The sequence below is a fragment of the Argiope bruennichi genome, chromosome X2 (genome assembly GCF_947563725.1).
Source record: "Argiope bruennichi chromosome X2, qqArgBrue1.1, whole genome shotgun sequence".
NCBI lineage: Eukaryota > Metazoa > Arthropoda > Arachnida > Araneae > Araneidae > Argiope > Argiope bruennichi.
The window spans coordinates 39,615,004-39,633,841 of record NC_079163.1 but is presented as its reverse complement, the minus strand read 5'-3'; the positions used below and the strand labels follow the sequence as shown (position 1 = coordinate 39,633,841).

The following is an 18,838-nucleotide window of genomic DNA, read 5'->3' as shown; positions in this document are numbered from 1 at the left end:
ACTTCTGCAATCTTGAGTACATAAAACTACATCAATAAGTTAAAAAAATATAGAGAGTTCATTATGTATTGATTATAAAGAGAAATAATTTGGTTCAATATGTTTATAAAATTAAATAGTTACATTCTTACAAAGGATTTAGCAAGAAATAAGATTCAATTTTGCATTCACTTCTTACATTCCTTAAGCGACATTATAAAAGCAATTAGTAAAAATTTTAGCTCTTCACAAAGACAGACTCTTTCAGATTTATAAGTAATGACAACTAAGAAACTATTATTAAAAGTATTTTTATCCCCTTTGATTTAATATTTTTAAAGCTGTTTTTTTACATGCTCTAACATTAAAATAACGTGGAAAATAATATTTGATCGAAGAAATGAAGAATAAAAAGTATCTGAAATCCAAATAAAAAGTTGTTGATATTTTGAAATTTTTGAATGTACCCTAAATGCATCGTTTATAAACAATACAGTGTATTACAGTGAATTTAGTGTATTGATTGAAGTTCAAATTTAGGCGTTTTGCCATTTAGAAATTGCTAAACCTAAATTCTGTAAAATTATATCATATGTTAAAAATTAATTTTATATCATGAATATTCATTGAAAATGTGCAAAATACTTTATATTTTTTGTTAAAACAGAGTCAACAACATTAGTTTTTAAGATATGAATAAAAATTCAAAATTTTGCCCTAACATTAGAAAGTTAAAACTTTGGTAGCTCATAATTTCGAAACGGACAGACGTAGCTTACTGAAATTTGGCTTCCGGAAATAAATTTTGATACAGTACAGAAATTTGATGAGGGAAATGGATGTTCCCATTGGCAATTTTGAAATTCTTTTTTACTTTAATATATAGATTATCCGGCATGAATTTTTTTTTAATTAAAAAATCTTTAAGAGTACATTAATTCCCTTCGAATGATACTTTTTTCTTTTCTTTTTATGATTGCACGATAAACGATGTCAGAATAAAGCGAGATGGATTTCTCCCCCCCCCGTAACTGTACATATACAAAGGATCTTTCCCCCATTAAATGTTATATTTGTGCGGAATGTAAATACGCGCGTACATAGTATTCATTTCAGTATCCCGAAACTACCACATTTTGACGATTCTGCCTGGTTGATGTGGAAAGCATGAGTACATTTTTGGAGTTCTTCCTTCTTTGTTCTTGATTTCCGCCCCATTAGATTTTTTTTTTTTTTCCTATTTATAACAGAATCATATCTTTTTGATCGTACTATTTTATTGTAACTCAAAATTGCATATTTATTGCTTTCAGAGCTGGCAAGAAAAATATTTTCTAAATCATTAAATGTGACTGAGATTATTTACCGTTGTTAATCTCAAAACATTATGAAAAAATTCAATTATAAATTTAAAAAAAAAAGTTTTAAACTAAAAAAATTATTATTTTCTTATAAAAAAATGAATTGACAAATTTTACTAACAGGAATCTTCCACTTATTTATTATAATTTTACGTTTCAACGCCTCACAGTAAATAAAAATTGCTCTACAATATTTTATTGTGAATTAGTATCCTTTTCCGACTGCTAATTCCGCGTATAATTCGAGTTCACCTTATTGTTAAATGCAATCATTTCCTTCTTTCATCTTTCCTCTCATCCCTATTTTGACAAGATAAATACATTATGGCACATGAGCAAAAGCAGGGAGGGTTTTAGAATCCGTGAATGAACTGCATACACATGCATATGTATATAACGAAAATGCAGATATATAAGTATCAGTAACATTCATTATATACATCACTCGAGTAAAATTTATTAATAGTTATAAACTACTCATTGGAATTATTCTTGTCGAAGAAAAAATTACACACAGTACTACTTATAATTGAATTACCGTTGTTTAAGGAACATAACATCAGAATTGTATGTTCACAGTATCTATTTATATAATTGCATACCACTGATCAATTTAAAGGTGAGGAGTGAATATTGTAAGTCTAATACGATAATGAGGATCTCTTCATTGATATCAACTTTCCAAGATTCTGAGAAGCTTCAGGTTATATGGAATGCAGTTTTTTTGGTTTTTCGTTGGATGAGTTACAATTATTTTTTAAAATATTAATTATGGTAACGCCAGTCTAATAACAGAAGTTACATGTATTAATGCTGGAAGGTTCCACACTCGTGTTAATTTGCCATTAAAAATGCGATAATAATGCTCAGTCACACACTCACTAATAGAACAGTTTTCATTCAACTGTTCCAACAATAGTAAAACAGTGAATTAACATTAAACCCAACCAGGAAATACTTTCCATGATGATTTATGTGTTACAATAGTGATTTAACACAGCTGAGACAAAATGTGTAGTTTCACTTCAGTCGTTTAGTCTTCTAATTTAAAATTCAATTCTCTCTTCACTTTTGATCAAGAACAATAATTCTAGTTGAACAGCAGTGCAAATAGATTTTCCTAATCTCCATGCATATTACAAACTTCAATAAGACACACTGTTTCACACACATTGTTATTACTATAGCATAATTAAAACGACACAATTCAGAACTCAATTTTCTTTTTGCTAAAGTCCTTTAACGTCTTTGCATGTCACCACCTTTGATAAATACAGGTTCTGTAAGTCAAGTAAGCTACCTAAAGTTCAGAGAAGAAACCAACTTACTTTAAATGGCGTATACATGCTTGCGACAATAACTTAAAATTTTCCCCACAGTAAGTAATGGACAAACTCAACAGATTACATTTTCCAAGTCATGTGAAAATATTTTAGGCAGTTTTGGTGGATTCAATGTAGAAGGAAGGGCCGCGCTTTGCTTTCAGAGTTCAAATACTCTCATAAGACACTTCAACTGCACTTTAATACGTTAAGAAAGAGCAAGAATTCTCGATAAAAATGCTTATTTACTTAGTCACCAGTGTGACAAATCAACATACAAGAAAAAGAAGGGGGGGGGGGAATCCAACCAACATTGATTTTACTCTTTGTATCTACAATGCCTTATATATTTAATCTAAATAAATAAACATAGAAATAAAGGTTTGAAAGTTCTGATAAAAATCTTTTAATACATTTAATTTTTTTAGACAAGATATAGCAGCAGTTTAAAAATGTTTTATGGTGATTTTTCAACAATTCCAAATTTTAGTTACAAAAATTGGATTTATTACATATTTTACAATTAACTTAAATCAAAATTCAATAAGGATTTAATTCAAAAATTTATGAGAAAAAGTAAAAAACTTATAACAAAATCTTATGCGATTTCCTGCAATACTGCAACCAGACATCAGTTCAAATCATATTTTAAAAGAGACACATGTGAATATTGCATTAAAATGCTTTAGAATTCAAAATATCTCCATAAAGCTTCGTAATTTGGAAAACTTATATAAAAAATCTCAGTGAAAATATGCAAATATATAACAATTTTAAACAAGGAATCAGGTTTAATTATAATTAAAATTTACAATATAACATGAAAATTATTGTAAAACAAAATAATAGCAATTAAAAGAATATCATGCTTGAATTAAAACGAAATTTCTAAGTGGAAACGAAAGGCTCACCAATGCGCTTTTTAAATAAAAGCCATAATCAGTAAATGTTATTAGCATACTGTTTAACTTTAGAAAATACATGATTAATACAAAGGTTAGCTTTATGTTTAAGATATACAGGGTGTTCCCGAATTCGACCGACAAATTCAGAGGGGTGATAGTAGGCATCAAGAGGATAAAGAATCACCATACAACACGGGGTCCCAAACGACGTTTAGGGGGGTGAAAATCACAAAAATATAGGGAGTCGGAGAACTGTTGGAAACTGCAAAAAATTAATTAAAAAAATAATAACAAATAGTATTTCAACTATGATTTTTTTTAAGTGAAAGCACATTTTTAGAGGCTATTGTTCATGTAAGTAACATAGTAACATGCCGATTTGATGAACCAGGGGGGCGTAAATTATTGAAAACGAAAAAGTAGTTTAGAACCCTTATCTGCAAAAATATTAAAACTTTAAGAAAAATAAAAGCTTGAAAATATAATAAATTTTATACTTTTTAATTTGATATAAGTTTTTAGTGTGAAAACTGAGGAGGTTTTAAGATATTCAATAAAATCTAAAATGTTTGCCTGGAAACATCGCTGCAACATCGGCACCGATGTTTACAGAAGGTATTGCAAAATTCTACCAAAAAATTCTAAGGAATGATAGTAGGCATCAAGGCGATAAGAATCTTTCGTGAAATCTGACATATTGTTTGCGAATGAAACTTATCGACTATCAATTCTGCACTGCTCTTTAATGAATACAAGCTACTTTTAACTCGAACCATCAATTCTGCAATGATCGCTGCTTTTATATTCCTCGAAAGCATGGAAAATTTACCTACGAGAAAGCTTCTTCTTTTCGACTACCTTGTTCCAAATCCTCGCATTCATAGGACCATTCTCTTCACCAGGCTAATTGTCTCTTCGATGTCTATTTTTGCGATTTTCACAGAATAAATGTCTCTTGCGACCCTCTGTTTTTATGATAATTTTTTATCTCCTTAATGCCTACTATCACTTTTCTAAATTTACTTTTCGAATTTTGCAATACCTTCTGTAAACATCGGTGCCGATGTTGCAACAATGTTTCCCGGCAAACATTTTAGATTTTCTTGAATATCTTAAAACCTCCTCAGTTTTCACACTACAGACTTATATCAAATTAAGGAATATAAAATTTCTTATATTTTCAAGCTTTTATTTTTCTTAAAGTTTTAATATTTTTGCAGATAAGGGTTCTAAACTAGTTTTTCGTTTTCAATAATTTACGACATCCTGGTTCATCAAATCGGCATGTTACTTATATGAAAAACAGCTTTTAAGAATGTGTTTTCATTAAAAAAAATGCATAGTTGAAACACCATTTGTTAGTTCTTTATTAAATTTTTCAGTTTCCAACAGTTCTCCGACTCCCTATATTTTTGCGATTATCACCCCCTAAACGTCGTTTGATACCCCATATTGTATGGTGATTCTTTATCCTCTTGATGCCTACTATCACCCCTCTGAATTTGTCGGTCGAATTCGGCAACACCCTGTATAATCATAGTCCATTCTGTCACATTTTCATGTTTGTTACAAAAGATTGGAGAATTCAGAATTGTCACAATAGATTTAAAAAATCCAACAAATTTATGTAGGAAATATTAACATATGCAACAAATCCTTTAAAAACAAAGTGTTCATTGCATTCAGTTGACAACTGAGAAAGAGAAACCTTAAAAATAAAAGTACTGTCACCAATTAATTACTAATCTGCACGGATTAGAATTTCAAATGTGATCATTTGATGAAGTACGAAAGGAATAGCTAGTTCTATGTTGAATAGCATTAAAAGAAGACACTAAAAATTGGTGACTTAGGGAGAGTAAATGGAGTCTGAACTGTATATATAATGTTATCCTGTTATATACAGCCATCAAAATATTTTGTCTTCACAGTTTTTCCGAAGATAGGCACTGGTAGCCCATTTATTTAAACTCCACTCAAAACACTGAAAATTCATTGATTTAGACGTTCTATATTTGTTAGTTGGTAATATTGCCAGAATAAAAGTAAAAATCGATATAAATTTCATACATTTTGTATCTCCATGCTTTCCCTTCTTTTATTTTTCTCCTGAAAATTCAGTTTTGGTACAAAATTATTAATGAAGATAGAAATCTTCAATTTAAAGTTGATTTAAAAATCTTTTCATTTGATCAAATAATTAAAAAAAAGAAACAACGTAAATTTTATTATATAAATTACATAACAAAAACCTTCAGAATAAAGATAGCAAGTATATCATAAAGAAGCCTCTTGCATCTACCAACCAAAATAAAGTAAGAATATCAACAAAACAAAATAGAGATGAAATGAAATCAGATAGGCTTTGTATTCTGATAATAGAAAAATAACGCACTAGTACAATTATATACTTACTTTCAAATGTTCAGAATCAAAGGGATGCTCTTTCCATTCAGGAATTTCTACATTTTTATTAGCAACTTTTGAAAACAGAGGAACAATCATGTCCATTAGTTCTTCCAAACTTTCTAAAATTGGGAAAGAAACAGTAGAAAAAAGATGTTTGTCCATTAAAAATTATATTTCAGCTTATTTTCACATTTAAAATAAGACAAGTCTAGAAACTTTTAAGGGAAAAAATAACATTATTGATGTCATAAGAACAGGTACTACATTAATACAAAAATAAAATGTCATATTTAAGAATAGTTAATATACATAAAATCCTTTAGTATCAATTATTTAAATTTCATATATATATTAGAAGGAAGAAAATTCATCAGCAAGAAGATGTATTTAAGCACAGTAAGTTTGATTCTAAAAATTTAAAGATTGAGAATCATAATCTTAACCAATAATAAAGAAGAGGTCAAATAAGCAAAGGAAGTGACCATTCCTATACAGTTCGTGTAATTAACTTAATTTTTTTAAGTTTTAGATATTTTGGACATAGTGTCATTAATTATCCAAAAATAGAAAGTATATTTTATATAGTAATTATTCAGGTAATTATTTTATATAGTATTTATTCAATTAAGCTTCAATCAGAACATTTACTTAGCATAAACATCTCTATTAACTATTCTTGTTTCAATTTTGAACTAAAATCAAAACACATATTGGAATACATAATTGTTCTTACTATCTATGGTTTATTCAAGTCTCAAAATATCTTTGTAGCTACATTTTGCAGTTTAATAGGGATATGCACATTTGAATTAATTGGATTCCTTAAGATACAAGTGGTGTTTTTAGTAAATTGTTATTAAATATAAGACAAGATATCTAAAGCTTAACTGAACTCAAGATCAAGAAATGATTTCTAAACTCGATGAATTAATTGATGAAAAAGAATGCGATAAATTCTTATGCAAAGAAAAAAAAAATGTTTCATTTGTAACTAATGCTCAATTTAAAGAAAACGGATTATGAGACAATGTGAAATTTATTATTTATTTATTTTATTTTTTTGTTAAAGGACATTTTTTTCTGTGTATTTTAATTCCAAAAAATCTTTTTATATTATATTTCATGACACATTATTATTTGTTTTTGAGCAACTGTATGCAGGGTCGTATAATTGAAAAGATAAAACAGGCAACTACCTAGAGGCCAAGTAAGTAGTAATAGTAAGTTTTTAAATATATGAATTAACATAGATGAATATTGTAAATTTTATCACAAAAAAACACATTTCAGATAAAATGTAAGAAAATTTATCAAATGCTATTGAATTTCTATCTATCTATCTATATATATAAGGCCTTTCTGAATTTACATGCTATATTTATAATTAAATCGTCCATTGTAGATATGAATTCAGAAATGATAGTGTTTTCTAATTTTCAGCGTCAACGATGACTCGATTAGGTCGAACATGATTGGTTTATTTTTGAGAAGCAAATATTTCGGCGAGCATTTTCTGACTTGCATAAAATTGCCATTCATCCATTTCAACAGTCAAAAATCTATTTTCTACGGGAAATTAGAGTCTTCCCTTGATGATTAGCGGAAATTTTCGTACAGCACCAGCAGCTTAAAGTATTTATTTAAAAAATTCCGAAGAAACTATTCGATATAGATATTTTATTTAAGATTAAAGTGATAGTGCTAAAACACAAACATACAAAAGAAAAATGTAATAAAATTGCACCTAGTTTGATTAATAGCATACAAATATTGTAATATCATTGAAGACACAATATATATACATTGATGAAAATAAAATTATGCACATTAAGTGCATGGGAAAACACTGTTATTTTGTAATGTGTACCAACGTTTAATCAATTTGATATTGAAAATTAAAGTTTTTTGTATTAAATTTTTTGCAGTTTTCTACAATCTCTCTCTCTCTCTCTCTCTCTATATATATATATATATATATATATATATATATATATATTGAACCGTGTACATTAGCTACTCTCAAAACCAATGACAATATCTGAAAATGATCTATGTGTGCTACCACTGTTTACTGGTATTTTCGTTGAAAATTCAGAAAATGCTACATGCTCATATTATTAAAAAGTCATATTTGTATTTTAAAGATTAACATACAATAAAATGTAAAAGGATTTTTTTCAGTCAATGTCTTTGTTTTCAAGACTCTTTTACTACATAAAAGGAAGGACATGCATCGCTAATATTCTGTGTTATTCATTTAACAGATCAAAATATTAGTTTACGAAAAATGTGTTTTTTTTATTCACTCTCATACCTTTTCCAAAGACAGTTAAAGCCATAACATTTGCCGAGTAGAACTGTTTATGAAATTTAAGAAGTTCATCTCGAATGTTGATTCCTTGGGCTTTTGGCCGAATGCTCAAAGTTTCAAGATTACCTGGAGAAATGAAAATTAAATTTTATTATTAGATTAAATTTTGTATATAATAGAGATCATTAAATTTAATGCTTCCTTTTTTGAGAACACATTTTAATGAAGTAAATATAATTACAACTTACACAAAATTCAAGACACAGGGAATAGAGCTGAAATAACTTACAGCATAGAAAAAAGGATATAAAAATTTATTAACTGTGGATAAGTTTGCTTTAATTCATCTTTGTAATGAGAAATACGGCTTTTAAAATACTTTGATTTAAAAATAAAAAATCACCTACAGTTTACAGATAAGGATTTGAAATTAATTAGACTCTATTTATTATTTAAATAATGCACAGTTTAACATAAACAATGATATGAGGAAACTTAAAATAACAAATTTGATTATTTCAACATACTTATGTTCACTGGTTCTAAATCTAAATAAAATGTTAAAAATAAAATTCATAAAATAAAAAATGCAATATATAGAACAATACTGTATGAATTATCAATACATATATAGAATAAAATTAAAACCACAGAACATTTTAATTTTTTAATGTTGAAATGATATTCACAGAAAAAAGAAAAATGAGTATAATAGAAACTAAAAATGTAAGGATGTTGTTTATTCTACATATTAGTTTATAAAAAATATATACTATACAAAAAAATTTATTTTAAATCTAAAAAAAAAAAAAAAATGCAGTAGTGCAAAAAAATAGCTTAATATTTCAAGATAGGATAAAATTTTGTTACTAATTTAATAACTGTACACACTTTCCCATTGTTTTTTCTGATAAGCGAAAATTTATAATATTGTGGTTCGATACTTAATTGAAAATCTTTTTCTTTAATAAGCATACATGTGCAATTATTAAGTCAGGCAGGCGATACAAAGAAATTGCTCATGAATAGAGATAAATATATTTTTTAGGTATTCTTACATAAATGAGAAGGAAATTCTCTATATTTGTTTCTTGGTTGACACTATATTCAGAAAATATCTTGCACTGATTTGTACAATTTTTTGGTAGATTGAATAATAAAAAGCAAAAAGTGACATTTTATCAGGTTTCATTTTTCACTCCTGCAAACGTTAAAAAAAAAATGCAGCGTAGACATACAAAAAGGTATGTCTGTGTATGGAACCAAAACCTTAAAGGAATTACATTGATTTTCATAGTTTCATGTAAATGATTTTTCACATAAAGATTAGCTGTTTTCTAGTCGCTCAATATATCCTGACGACGGCAATAATCAATGCAAATCACAACAGTAACATATATGAGATTGCTCAAATTTTTCGGCTTTTTATGTATGCATTTAAAATCGTTTAAAAAACTGGCCGTAATAAAAATTCGATTAATGGGTTTCCCATGATTTGAAAGTTTTTCTTAACAAGTGCAGAGATATCTGTGTCTTTTCTCAAAAGACACAATGAACATTATCTTCTCGAAACTTTTTATTGCTGGGCGTGAAATAAATTGTCAACAATCATAATTAAAAAAGACCATGAAGTAAGCAAAATGAACCAGGACAGACATCTTACAAACCAGCACAAATAATAAAAGATGGGCTTGGTGGGATTACAAAGGAAAGAAACTCTGAAATTTAATACCACAACAAAACCATCAGAAAAGATGTGAACATTCAACAAAAAACCAAACTGAAGAATAAAATAAAATAAAAACAGGTAGAGAGGAGAAACTGTGTTTCTTCATGACATTGCAATGATACACCCACCATATAAGATCTTGACCTTTCTTAGGCAGATTACTATTTATTTCATTTGATGTAAAATTTTAATAATCACGATATGAACAAATCACACCTGTTTTAAGGTTTTTCGCAATAAAAATTAATAATAAATTACAATCAGTAGTAAATCTGCAGCATCAGAAGTTTTATAAATGTAGAATCAAGAAGACGGTTAAAGAATGACAGAAGATCATAGACAAAAATGTCAACACGATACTGAATGCAATTACTTTGCCCCTTGAAAAAAAAAGTCCTATGTTTAAAAATCTGCAATTATTTAGATATAAATCTAATAAATATCTCCAATTTCCTTATGAAAACAAAAGATTTCATAATCATATTTCTGACATGACTTAGAAAAGAATGCATATTAAGTATAAGAAAAAGTGGAATGCAAAACTTTCAAAAGGAGCAGCATGAAATGCATGAGAAAAAATTGTTAGCAAAATTCACTCCACATAAATATAAAAGATGCCTTGGATTTGCCAAATTAATGAAAATAAATTACAATATACTTCAAAAAGCTCCAAAAGTTTTGAAAATTTTACTTTGTGGCAATTAATACTGTTTAATTTAAGTTTTAAGCTCAAAGGCAATATATAATACTTCTAACATGAAAACAAATACAAGATCGAAAGATCAAAATATTTTTAAAACTTGTTCTGTTAAAATAGATAACTAGTTTGAAAAAAGAATCGATTTTATTATAATTGTCCAACATCTACATTCTATACTATTTTAATGACAGTTCAAGTCAATAATTTCATCAAAATAATCCAGAGAAAACTTGACAAACTAAAACATTTTTAATTAATGTTTCACTATAAAAACCTTAGCAAAATAAGGTATTCCTATGTGTTTTTAGTCATTGTATTTACAGGCATACAATCAAATTTCCGAAAGACGATTTCATTCAAAATTTTATCCATCCTCTCATCTGTATACTTTATTGTATTTTTTTTTAAATTATGCAGTTCACAAATAGAAAAACCAAATTCCAAAAATTGTTTTTATCTTTTTTACACAGGGGAATGTAAAATGTAGAGTTCTAATTACATCTAGAAATTTAATTTTTTGAAAGTTACAATATTTTGTATATATCATATAAAAGAAACTCAAAATTTTAAAATTCATTTAAAGGCCATCCAAAGCAAATTAATAAAAGTACACATCCCAAGGACAAAGGCAGATCATCAATTACTCAATTTCCTAGAAAAAATTCACCACAAATTATGGAATAACAAAGTGCTGCAATAAAACACATGAGTAAAGCAACCAATATAAAGCATATAAAATAGCATGTACTTCAATATTTCTCACTAAACTAAATTTTAAAAATTAAATACCATTACCACATATTTTCAAAATCTATATTATAATAAATTTAATAAACTAACTTAAATATAAAAAAAATTGACAACCTGTCCCAAATTTGCTGTAATCATGCTGAGGATTGCATGTTGCCTTTTCTAACTGAAGAAGACGCCAAGAGTCTATCTGTAAATTTTTTTCATGCTCTGAATCTACAGCATTTACTTCACGTTCTGTAGCTTTTTCAGTAAATAATGGGCATAAGAAAAACTGTGCAAATCTTTTGAAGAAAAAAATACATAAATAATAAATACATAAATAATTGATAAATTTACATTATTTTGAGTATTTTTCATTTTATTTTACATTCTAGCTGAGACATTTATATGAAAGTTTACAGTTCATTTCATATAAAAACTTTACTAAAAGAGATTAAAATTAATTTTAAAATATAATAACAAAGGTTATACAGATAGATATAAAATTATATATGTTGAAAATTCCAGAACTTCAATCAATCAATTTACTATAGCGATGTTCATTAAATTTTAAATGTTATTTAATAAAATGAACAGCCCTATATCTATCAGAAGAGAAATTCTATTCATATACACAAAAGATACACAGTGTTACAAATAGGAACAAACAAACTTTGATTAAAAGGGTTTACATTCTAATCTCAAGAAGGTTAGAATAGAAAGGGGACATTATTAGAAGTTTTAAATTGCGAAGTTCAAGATGAAATACACTTTTCTCTCACAATGCAGTAATCAAGCCTATTCTGAATAATAAACAATGTTAAAATAGCAAAATATTGAAGTTTACGAAGAGAATAATAAGTAACAACAAAATATTGACATTGATAAAGATTCAGCTAAAACAAATAATTTGTTTTTTAACATATCCATTCTCATATATGTAGCTGAAACATAAATAATGAGCTGTGAAAGATAAAGAGATTCTTGTTATATTTAAAAGAAGAATTTTAAGAAGCATATTTGATAAAATTAAATGTGTTAATTATTAAGAGAAGAACCAACTAGAAATTTTACAAACTATTTAAAGAGCCAAATAATTTTAAATTTAGAGCCATACAGAGGATTAAATGGGCAGGACAGTTAATAATATTGAATGACAATCGAGCCACTAAAAAGATATTTTTAGCTAAAACATTTCGAACCCAAAAAAGAGGAAGATCACAACATAGGTAGACTGACTGCAGGAATAAGACTTGAGAAGTATTAAGGTGACAAATTAAGAAACTTTAGCCAAGTTGAGGATGGCACAGAATATAATTCCGAAGAGTGTCAGGGGGCCTATCCAGACTATTGTGCTATTGAAGATGAAAAAGAAATACTTTGTTTAATTTAAAGTATCCTGAAAGAGGGAAACTGAATCGAACATATATAAAATATTTAATTGTTATTTTGGGGAAAAGATTTATCGTGTGTATATGAATATAAAGTTCTTACAGATCAAATACCAGATTTCGGGATGAAAAGGTTTGCATATTTACACACATCACTAGCTGGTGCAAGTGGTATTGATTGCGAAGATTAAATATTCTTTCATATGAGTACAAAATCATTAGAGTACTAGTTGATAACACTAATAAAGAGATATAACAAGGGACAAGTTTATATCCACATTCAGGCAATTTTTTTTAAAAAAAACTTCAAACTGGGCCACAAAACAAAGAAGCGGTCAAGCATATTAATAAAGCATTTAGAGATAACACAAAAGAAAAAAGAGACAATTGTGTACTGATGTTTAAAAAAATCCAACTTGGCTATATGAATTCAAGAAAACGAACCTATGAAGAGGTTACAGCAATCACAGAACATGATGAAATTAGAACATTAGTAGAGTCTGACTCTTGCTTAACTGCAAGAGTCTCGGCAGAGGAATTAGGCATACATTATTCCACAGTTTCCTGTTATTTGCTTGCACTTGGTTAAGTCAAAAGAATAGATAATTGGATTTCCTTAAGAGTTTACAAAACTGAACCTGAAAAATCAATTGGAAATTTGCACTCTTCGGCCTCTCATTTTTTTAAAAAAATTCCTAAGCTTCTGAACAGAGTAATACGTTGTGAAAAGTGAATCTTGATAAAATAATAATTAACGACCTCCCCAATACCTAGATGTTGATAAAAACTTGAAATATATGCTAAAACAAAGCATTCATCCAAAGAAGACTATTAGACTATCTTTAGACTATTCTTCAACCGAAATCCAATTTTTTATGCAATTAGATTTTTTTTGAAGATCTAATTGAAGGGGAAAAAAATCAAGGACATTTCAAGGACTTTTATTTTTAGAAAATTCAAAAACCATACAATTTGTTACTTTAGATACAGAAACGCAAACAACAAATTTAAATAAAATATTTTCAGTATTATTTTCAAATGCAAAATAATTTTCTTGTTTACTACTTCTAAATGCTTAAGAGAAGAGCCCTAAAACGATTCGTTTTGGTGATTTTCAATTAATAAGCTGAAATTTGCAGTTGAAAAAGAGTTTCGAGATCACAGACTTATGAGATGAAAACAGACTTAATAACTGAGACAAAATGTTAATTTCAAATTTAATTTTCACCTTTTTAAACCCCAAACTGACTATTGCAATGCATACTGAAATAGTAGAGCAACACTTTTAGAATAGTTTTTTTTTTTTTTTTCCCGACAGCAAATCGAAAAAATTTGTTGGAAATTTTGCTTATTTTTCAAGAACTTAACAGGGAGAAAAAAAAAAAAAAAAAAAAAAAAGGACTTTTCCGGGGCCTCGATTACAGGGGAAAAAAAAAAAAAAAAAAAAAAAATTCTAGGAGTTCCAAAAAAACTATGGAAACTGATTTTGGGACTGATATAAATGCTGGTTTGCTAAATGGGGCTTATTTTGGATTAATAAATGCAAATTTCCTTAGACATTGTATAAAGTTTCCCTGTTAAATCTAATATATTTAATTTATATATATATGCATTAGAGATAAATTTCTATGAAAGAAGAGTCCAAAATTTCTGCAAATGTCTGTCATATTTCAAAAAATATCAGTTATTTTACTTGATTTGTAATAAGATGTGTAATCCCAAACAAGATCATGCCATTCTTTTTTAATCAACCACAAAATTATCAGGTAGAGTAAAGTGAATTTTCTATGATATTTATTTGATCAGTCACAGATTCACGGTATTTAACATGAGGAGAAATATTTTTTCAATAATAGCTGCTATTCGCAGAATTATTTTTCCAAAAAAATTACAAACATGAAAGAATTAGAAATAGAGATTTACTTATTATTTTAGCTTAAAACAGTTATTGTAAATATCTAAATTTCCTCTAGATTACATCTCCGACCTAAATTTCATACATATCTAAAAGAAATCTGTACTAAATTTCATTTTTTAAAAATAAAGCTTAAATAATAATAGTCATAACAAGGCATTTCAAAAGAACTTTTTGACAATATCATGGGAGAAATTACAATTTACTTATCTTCAAATACTGGCGAATCAAATCTATTCATTGTATAATTTAACAAAAACAGAGTAAGAATATAGAGGAAGCTTTAACTCAATGGCGTCTTTTATTTTATGAATTATCTCCAACATCTTACTAATATAAAACATCCTTAATGCTTTAATTTTAAAAAATGACAGTGAAAATTAAATACATCTCATAAGTCATCACAAATCACAATCAGAAACATGAAAAAAAAATCAATCATCAACAAATAGAAAGGAAAATTACTGCTATACTATTATATAAATGTAATCATACCTGTCTAAAGCATCTTTTAAAAAATTAGGTGAAACATCAAAGTAATAACAAGTGTTTCCCTCTGCAGTGTATGCATTACTACTTCCGCCATGTTCATGAAGAAACTAGCATTTCAAAATAAAATATTAGTTTTGACAATAAAAAATATAAATGTCATTTTTAATTGTATGTTGCTACTGAAAATATGCAATGCTAATAGTGAATTAGAAAAATACTTAACATGTTAACAAACATGTGAATAACATTTATGTTATTTTTGACAAGATCTCATGAAATATATGCAACTCACAAATCAAGACAAAACATTGGCCAGGTGGGAAAACTTACACCCTCTGATTCTCTCGCTTTTTTTTTTTTTTTTGCAGCACTTAATGTGTCAAAATAATAAATTTAAAATCTGGCCATGCATCCATTTATTATTTGGATAACATAAGAATTCAAACTTATATACTTAATCCTATAAGTCATTCATTATTTACATTAAGTCTTCATTATATATTTATTCTCATTATCAACATGTAAATATTTAAATTCTTAAATGATTCTTGGAAGAAAATTTTCACTAAATGCATAAAAGAATAAGAAAGTAGAACATTTATAAAAATAACTTTATTAAAATTACACAATAAAATATATATATGTTTACTTTTGTTATTCAAAAATAAAGACAAAGAAACGCTATTATTAAATTCATATTTCAAAAATGAAGGCATCAACATATGTTTAAACATATTTGTGCAAATAAATCATAAGGTAAAACAGTGAAATGGAATACCATATTTCTGAATTTTCACTACTTTTATATTTTACTATAAATATTAAACCTTGCAGATAAATAACACTGAAGCTAAAACTTTCCACAGCAAATATATAAAAAGAGAAATGATTATTGGAAAACATTTTAATGCCAAAAGATAGCATATCTTGAGGAATGTAAGAAGCAGTTTACAATCATATATTTCCTTTTCCGATTATTCCTCCATTTATTAGTTTTACGATCTTTGAACGTACAAATTTCATACATAAAACCCAGCATACCCTTACGAAACAACTAAAATAATTTATTCAAGATATTGAGATATACAGATTACCAGAACAAGAAATTAAACGAAATATTTAACAAATTTATTTCTATAATCTGGAAATTAACTGTATAACAATAATAATAATAATAAAAAAAAAATAGTAAGGGAGGGATACTGGCCGCTTTATAACATCGAATGTAAACCGAACTTCAAAGTAAACATCTGCAACTGACTGACTTATTACATTTGTATCTAGTTTTGTAATAACAAAGTTGTTAGAGTCACTTTAAGCTGTGATCAAGCATGTTTATTTATATGTCAATCTTCAACAGAAATTGCCATTACAATATTTGAAAGTGATAATATGGTAATTTAGTCAACAATTGTGCATGAAATTCTTAGTTCTTCGATGCAAGATTTGATTCTACTTCAATGCAACAATGATGTCTTCTAGGGAATTATTTAAAACTATTAAATATTTTTATAGTTAATTAAATGCAAAATTGTTTATCTAAGATTCCTTCTCACGGAGAAGACATTCCCAAGACATTTTTGGTGACAAAATATCTAAAATTTATGATAAATTTGATCAGCATCCAGTCTTGGAACTAAAGTATGATTATTGGAGAAGAACCTTGTACATTTAAATTGTGACCAAATGATAAAAATTACATCTAAGCTAGCAGCCCCTTTCAAATCTCCACACCATACGAATGGAATGCAGCATTGAAAGTGTGTAAGACCTACATCTTGAGGGGAATTAGTTTAAGTACATAGGATCTTCAAGCCTAAAAGCCAATACTGTCATCAGGCAACCAAGGTCTCAGAATTCCTATGAAAGGTATTCAATATCCTCTGATCCAGAATAAAGTTTTCTTCCCCTCGAATTTTTTTACAGATAAAGATGAATATTTTATTATTTTTAATCAAAGATGCAATTTTACCGCCCGGAATACCTTTACTTATAAACCACTCAGCCAATTTTTCGCAAGTTTCCTTTAGTATTACACAAAGATTTCAATAAATACAAAACTAAATTGAAAATGACACCCCTTTAAGTCCATAAAAACGACGAAGATAAAAAATATAAGCAACAAAGTAATGTTGATTACACAATAGTACTGAATGCACAATCAAAAGTTACTGTGATATCAATACCAAATTAGGAGCAGGTTAAAAAAAAGACAGAATATTTTAAAATTTATTACAATTTATTTCAATAATTAATGTGTCATGGCCTTCACTGCAATATTCCACAAGAGTAACTTAAAATGTGTTTCATGGAAGATGTTAAAAGATTTGAAGTCATTTATTTATTTCACAAAAAAAAAAAAATAGTATGAATTAATAACTATTATCTGGCTTTCTCTAATATACATTAAGGGTGTAATCAAACAATTTCTAGTTGTAATGAGAAAATCAAAATCTCGTGTTAAAAATATGCTTAAAAAGTAATCATATGATCGTCGAAAAATTATTATAGATTATTACAATCTGAGAGAAAATTTTGTATGTTATGCAGATATACTACTCAAAAAGATAGATACTCAAACAGATAATTGTGCTTGTTTCTATTTTGTGAGTGTGTCAAAGATGTTGGATATTTCAGAGAATGAAATTCAAACCTGCAAGGGAAATCAGTTTTAAAAACTAAATAAATGATTGGTATTTTTTTTTTTATTAAACTAATTTCATATAGTGCAGAGAAACCAGTTTCTGGTAGATTGGTCGTTTTACATAAAGATCGTAAATATATCCAAAATCATTCGAATAATATTTTTTTTATCTCACATTAAATTATGAATTTAAAATGACTATGGATAAAAGCCAGATAAAAACACTGATCTACATTTATTTTTAATCCCAAATTTTAAAAAGTCTACTTATTGAATAAATAAGTGTTTTTCCTTCATTTGGATATCCAGGGGTGTTTGTGGGACCCCAAAAAATCCCCTGAAACTTTTACGGACTTACTACCGGCATTTTGGAGTTTCGAGAAGGGGGGGGGGGAGAAATGAAAAATTACAATTATGAAGTATTGAATGACCTAATTATAAAAGTTCAATGAATTACTTTTTTTTTTTTTGCAAAATTAATAGCCATAAATTTTCAAACATATAAACTACTACATTTTATGCAAATATTTTAAATTACCTGAATTAATTCTTTTAAAAAAAATTATCTAATTTCTGCTGCTTTTTTTTATTTTCTGATGTTTGTGGTCTTGTCTTTCTTTTGTGGTGAACTTCATAATTGCAGAAAGGTTGACTTTTATTTTCCTCATTTACAGTTGAAGAAATTTCCTCGAGAACTGCACATGCAGAGGTAGAAGCAGTTTGCTTTTCTGCTAATGTAGAAGGTTTTTCAGAGACTTTTATAGGTGACTCATCTGAAATACATGTTTTTAAGTCCTCTTGATATGTTTTCCAACTTCTGTTCATATTCAGTAAGAGATCTTTGTGAATTGGATCAGTCATTGGATTTTTTGAGCCATATTTTTCACATGAGGTTTCTTTAGAAGCCATTAAATCATATTTAATAGTCTGCACTGCATCTAGGGAATC

At 27.5% G+C, this 18,838-nt stretch overlaps 1 protein-coding gene across 1 annotated transcript in view; it reads right to left on the bottom strand.

Annotated features, from left to right (window-relative positions):
• The window catches only part of LOC129960082 (insulin-degrading enzyme-like), a 98,395-nt gene that overhangs the window by 54,306 nt on the left and 25,251 nt on the right, over positions 1-18,838 (bottom strand). The window contains exons 5-8 of the mRNA XM_056073176.1: positions 15,250-15,353; positions 11,581-11,750; positions 8,291-8,413; positions 5,983-6,095 (exon numbers count right to left, since the gene is read on the bottom strand). Of these exons, the coding sequence (XP_055929151.1) occupies positions 5,983-6,095; positions 8,291-8,413; positions 11,581-11,750; positions 15,250-15,353 (510 nt within the window). The remainder of the gene's footprint in view (positions 1-5,982; positions 6,096-8,290; positions 8,414-11,580; positions 11,751-15,249; positions 15,354-18,838) is intronic.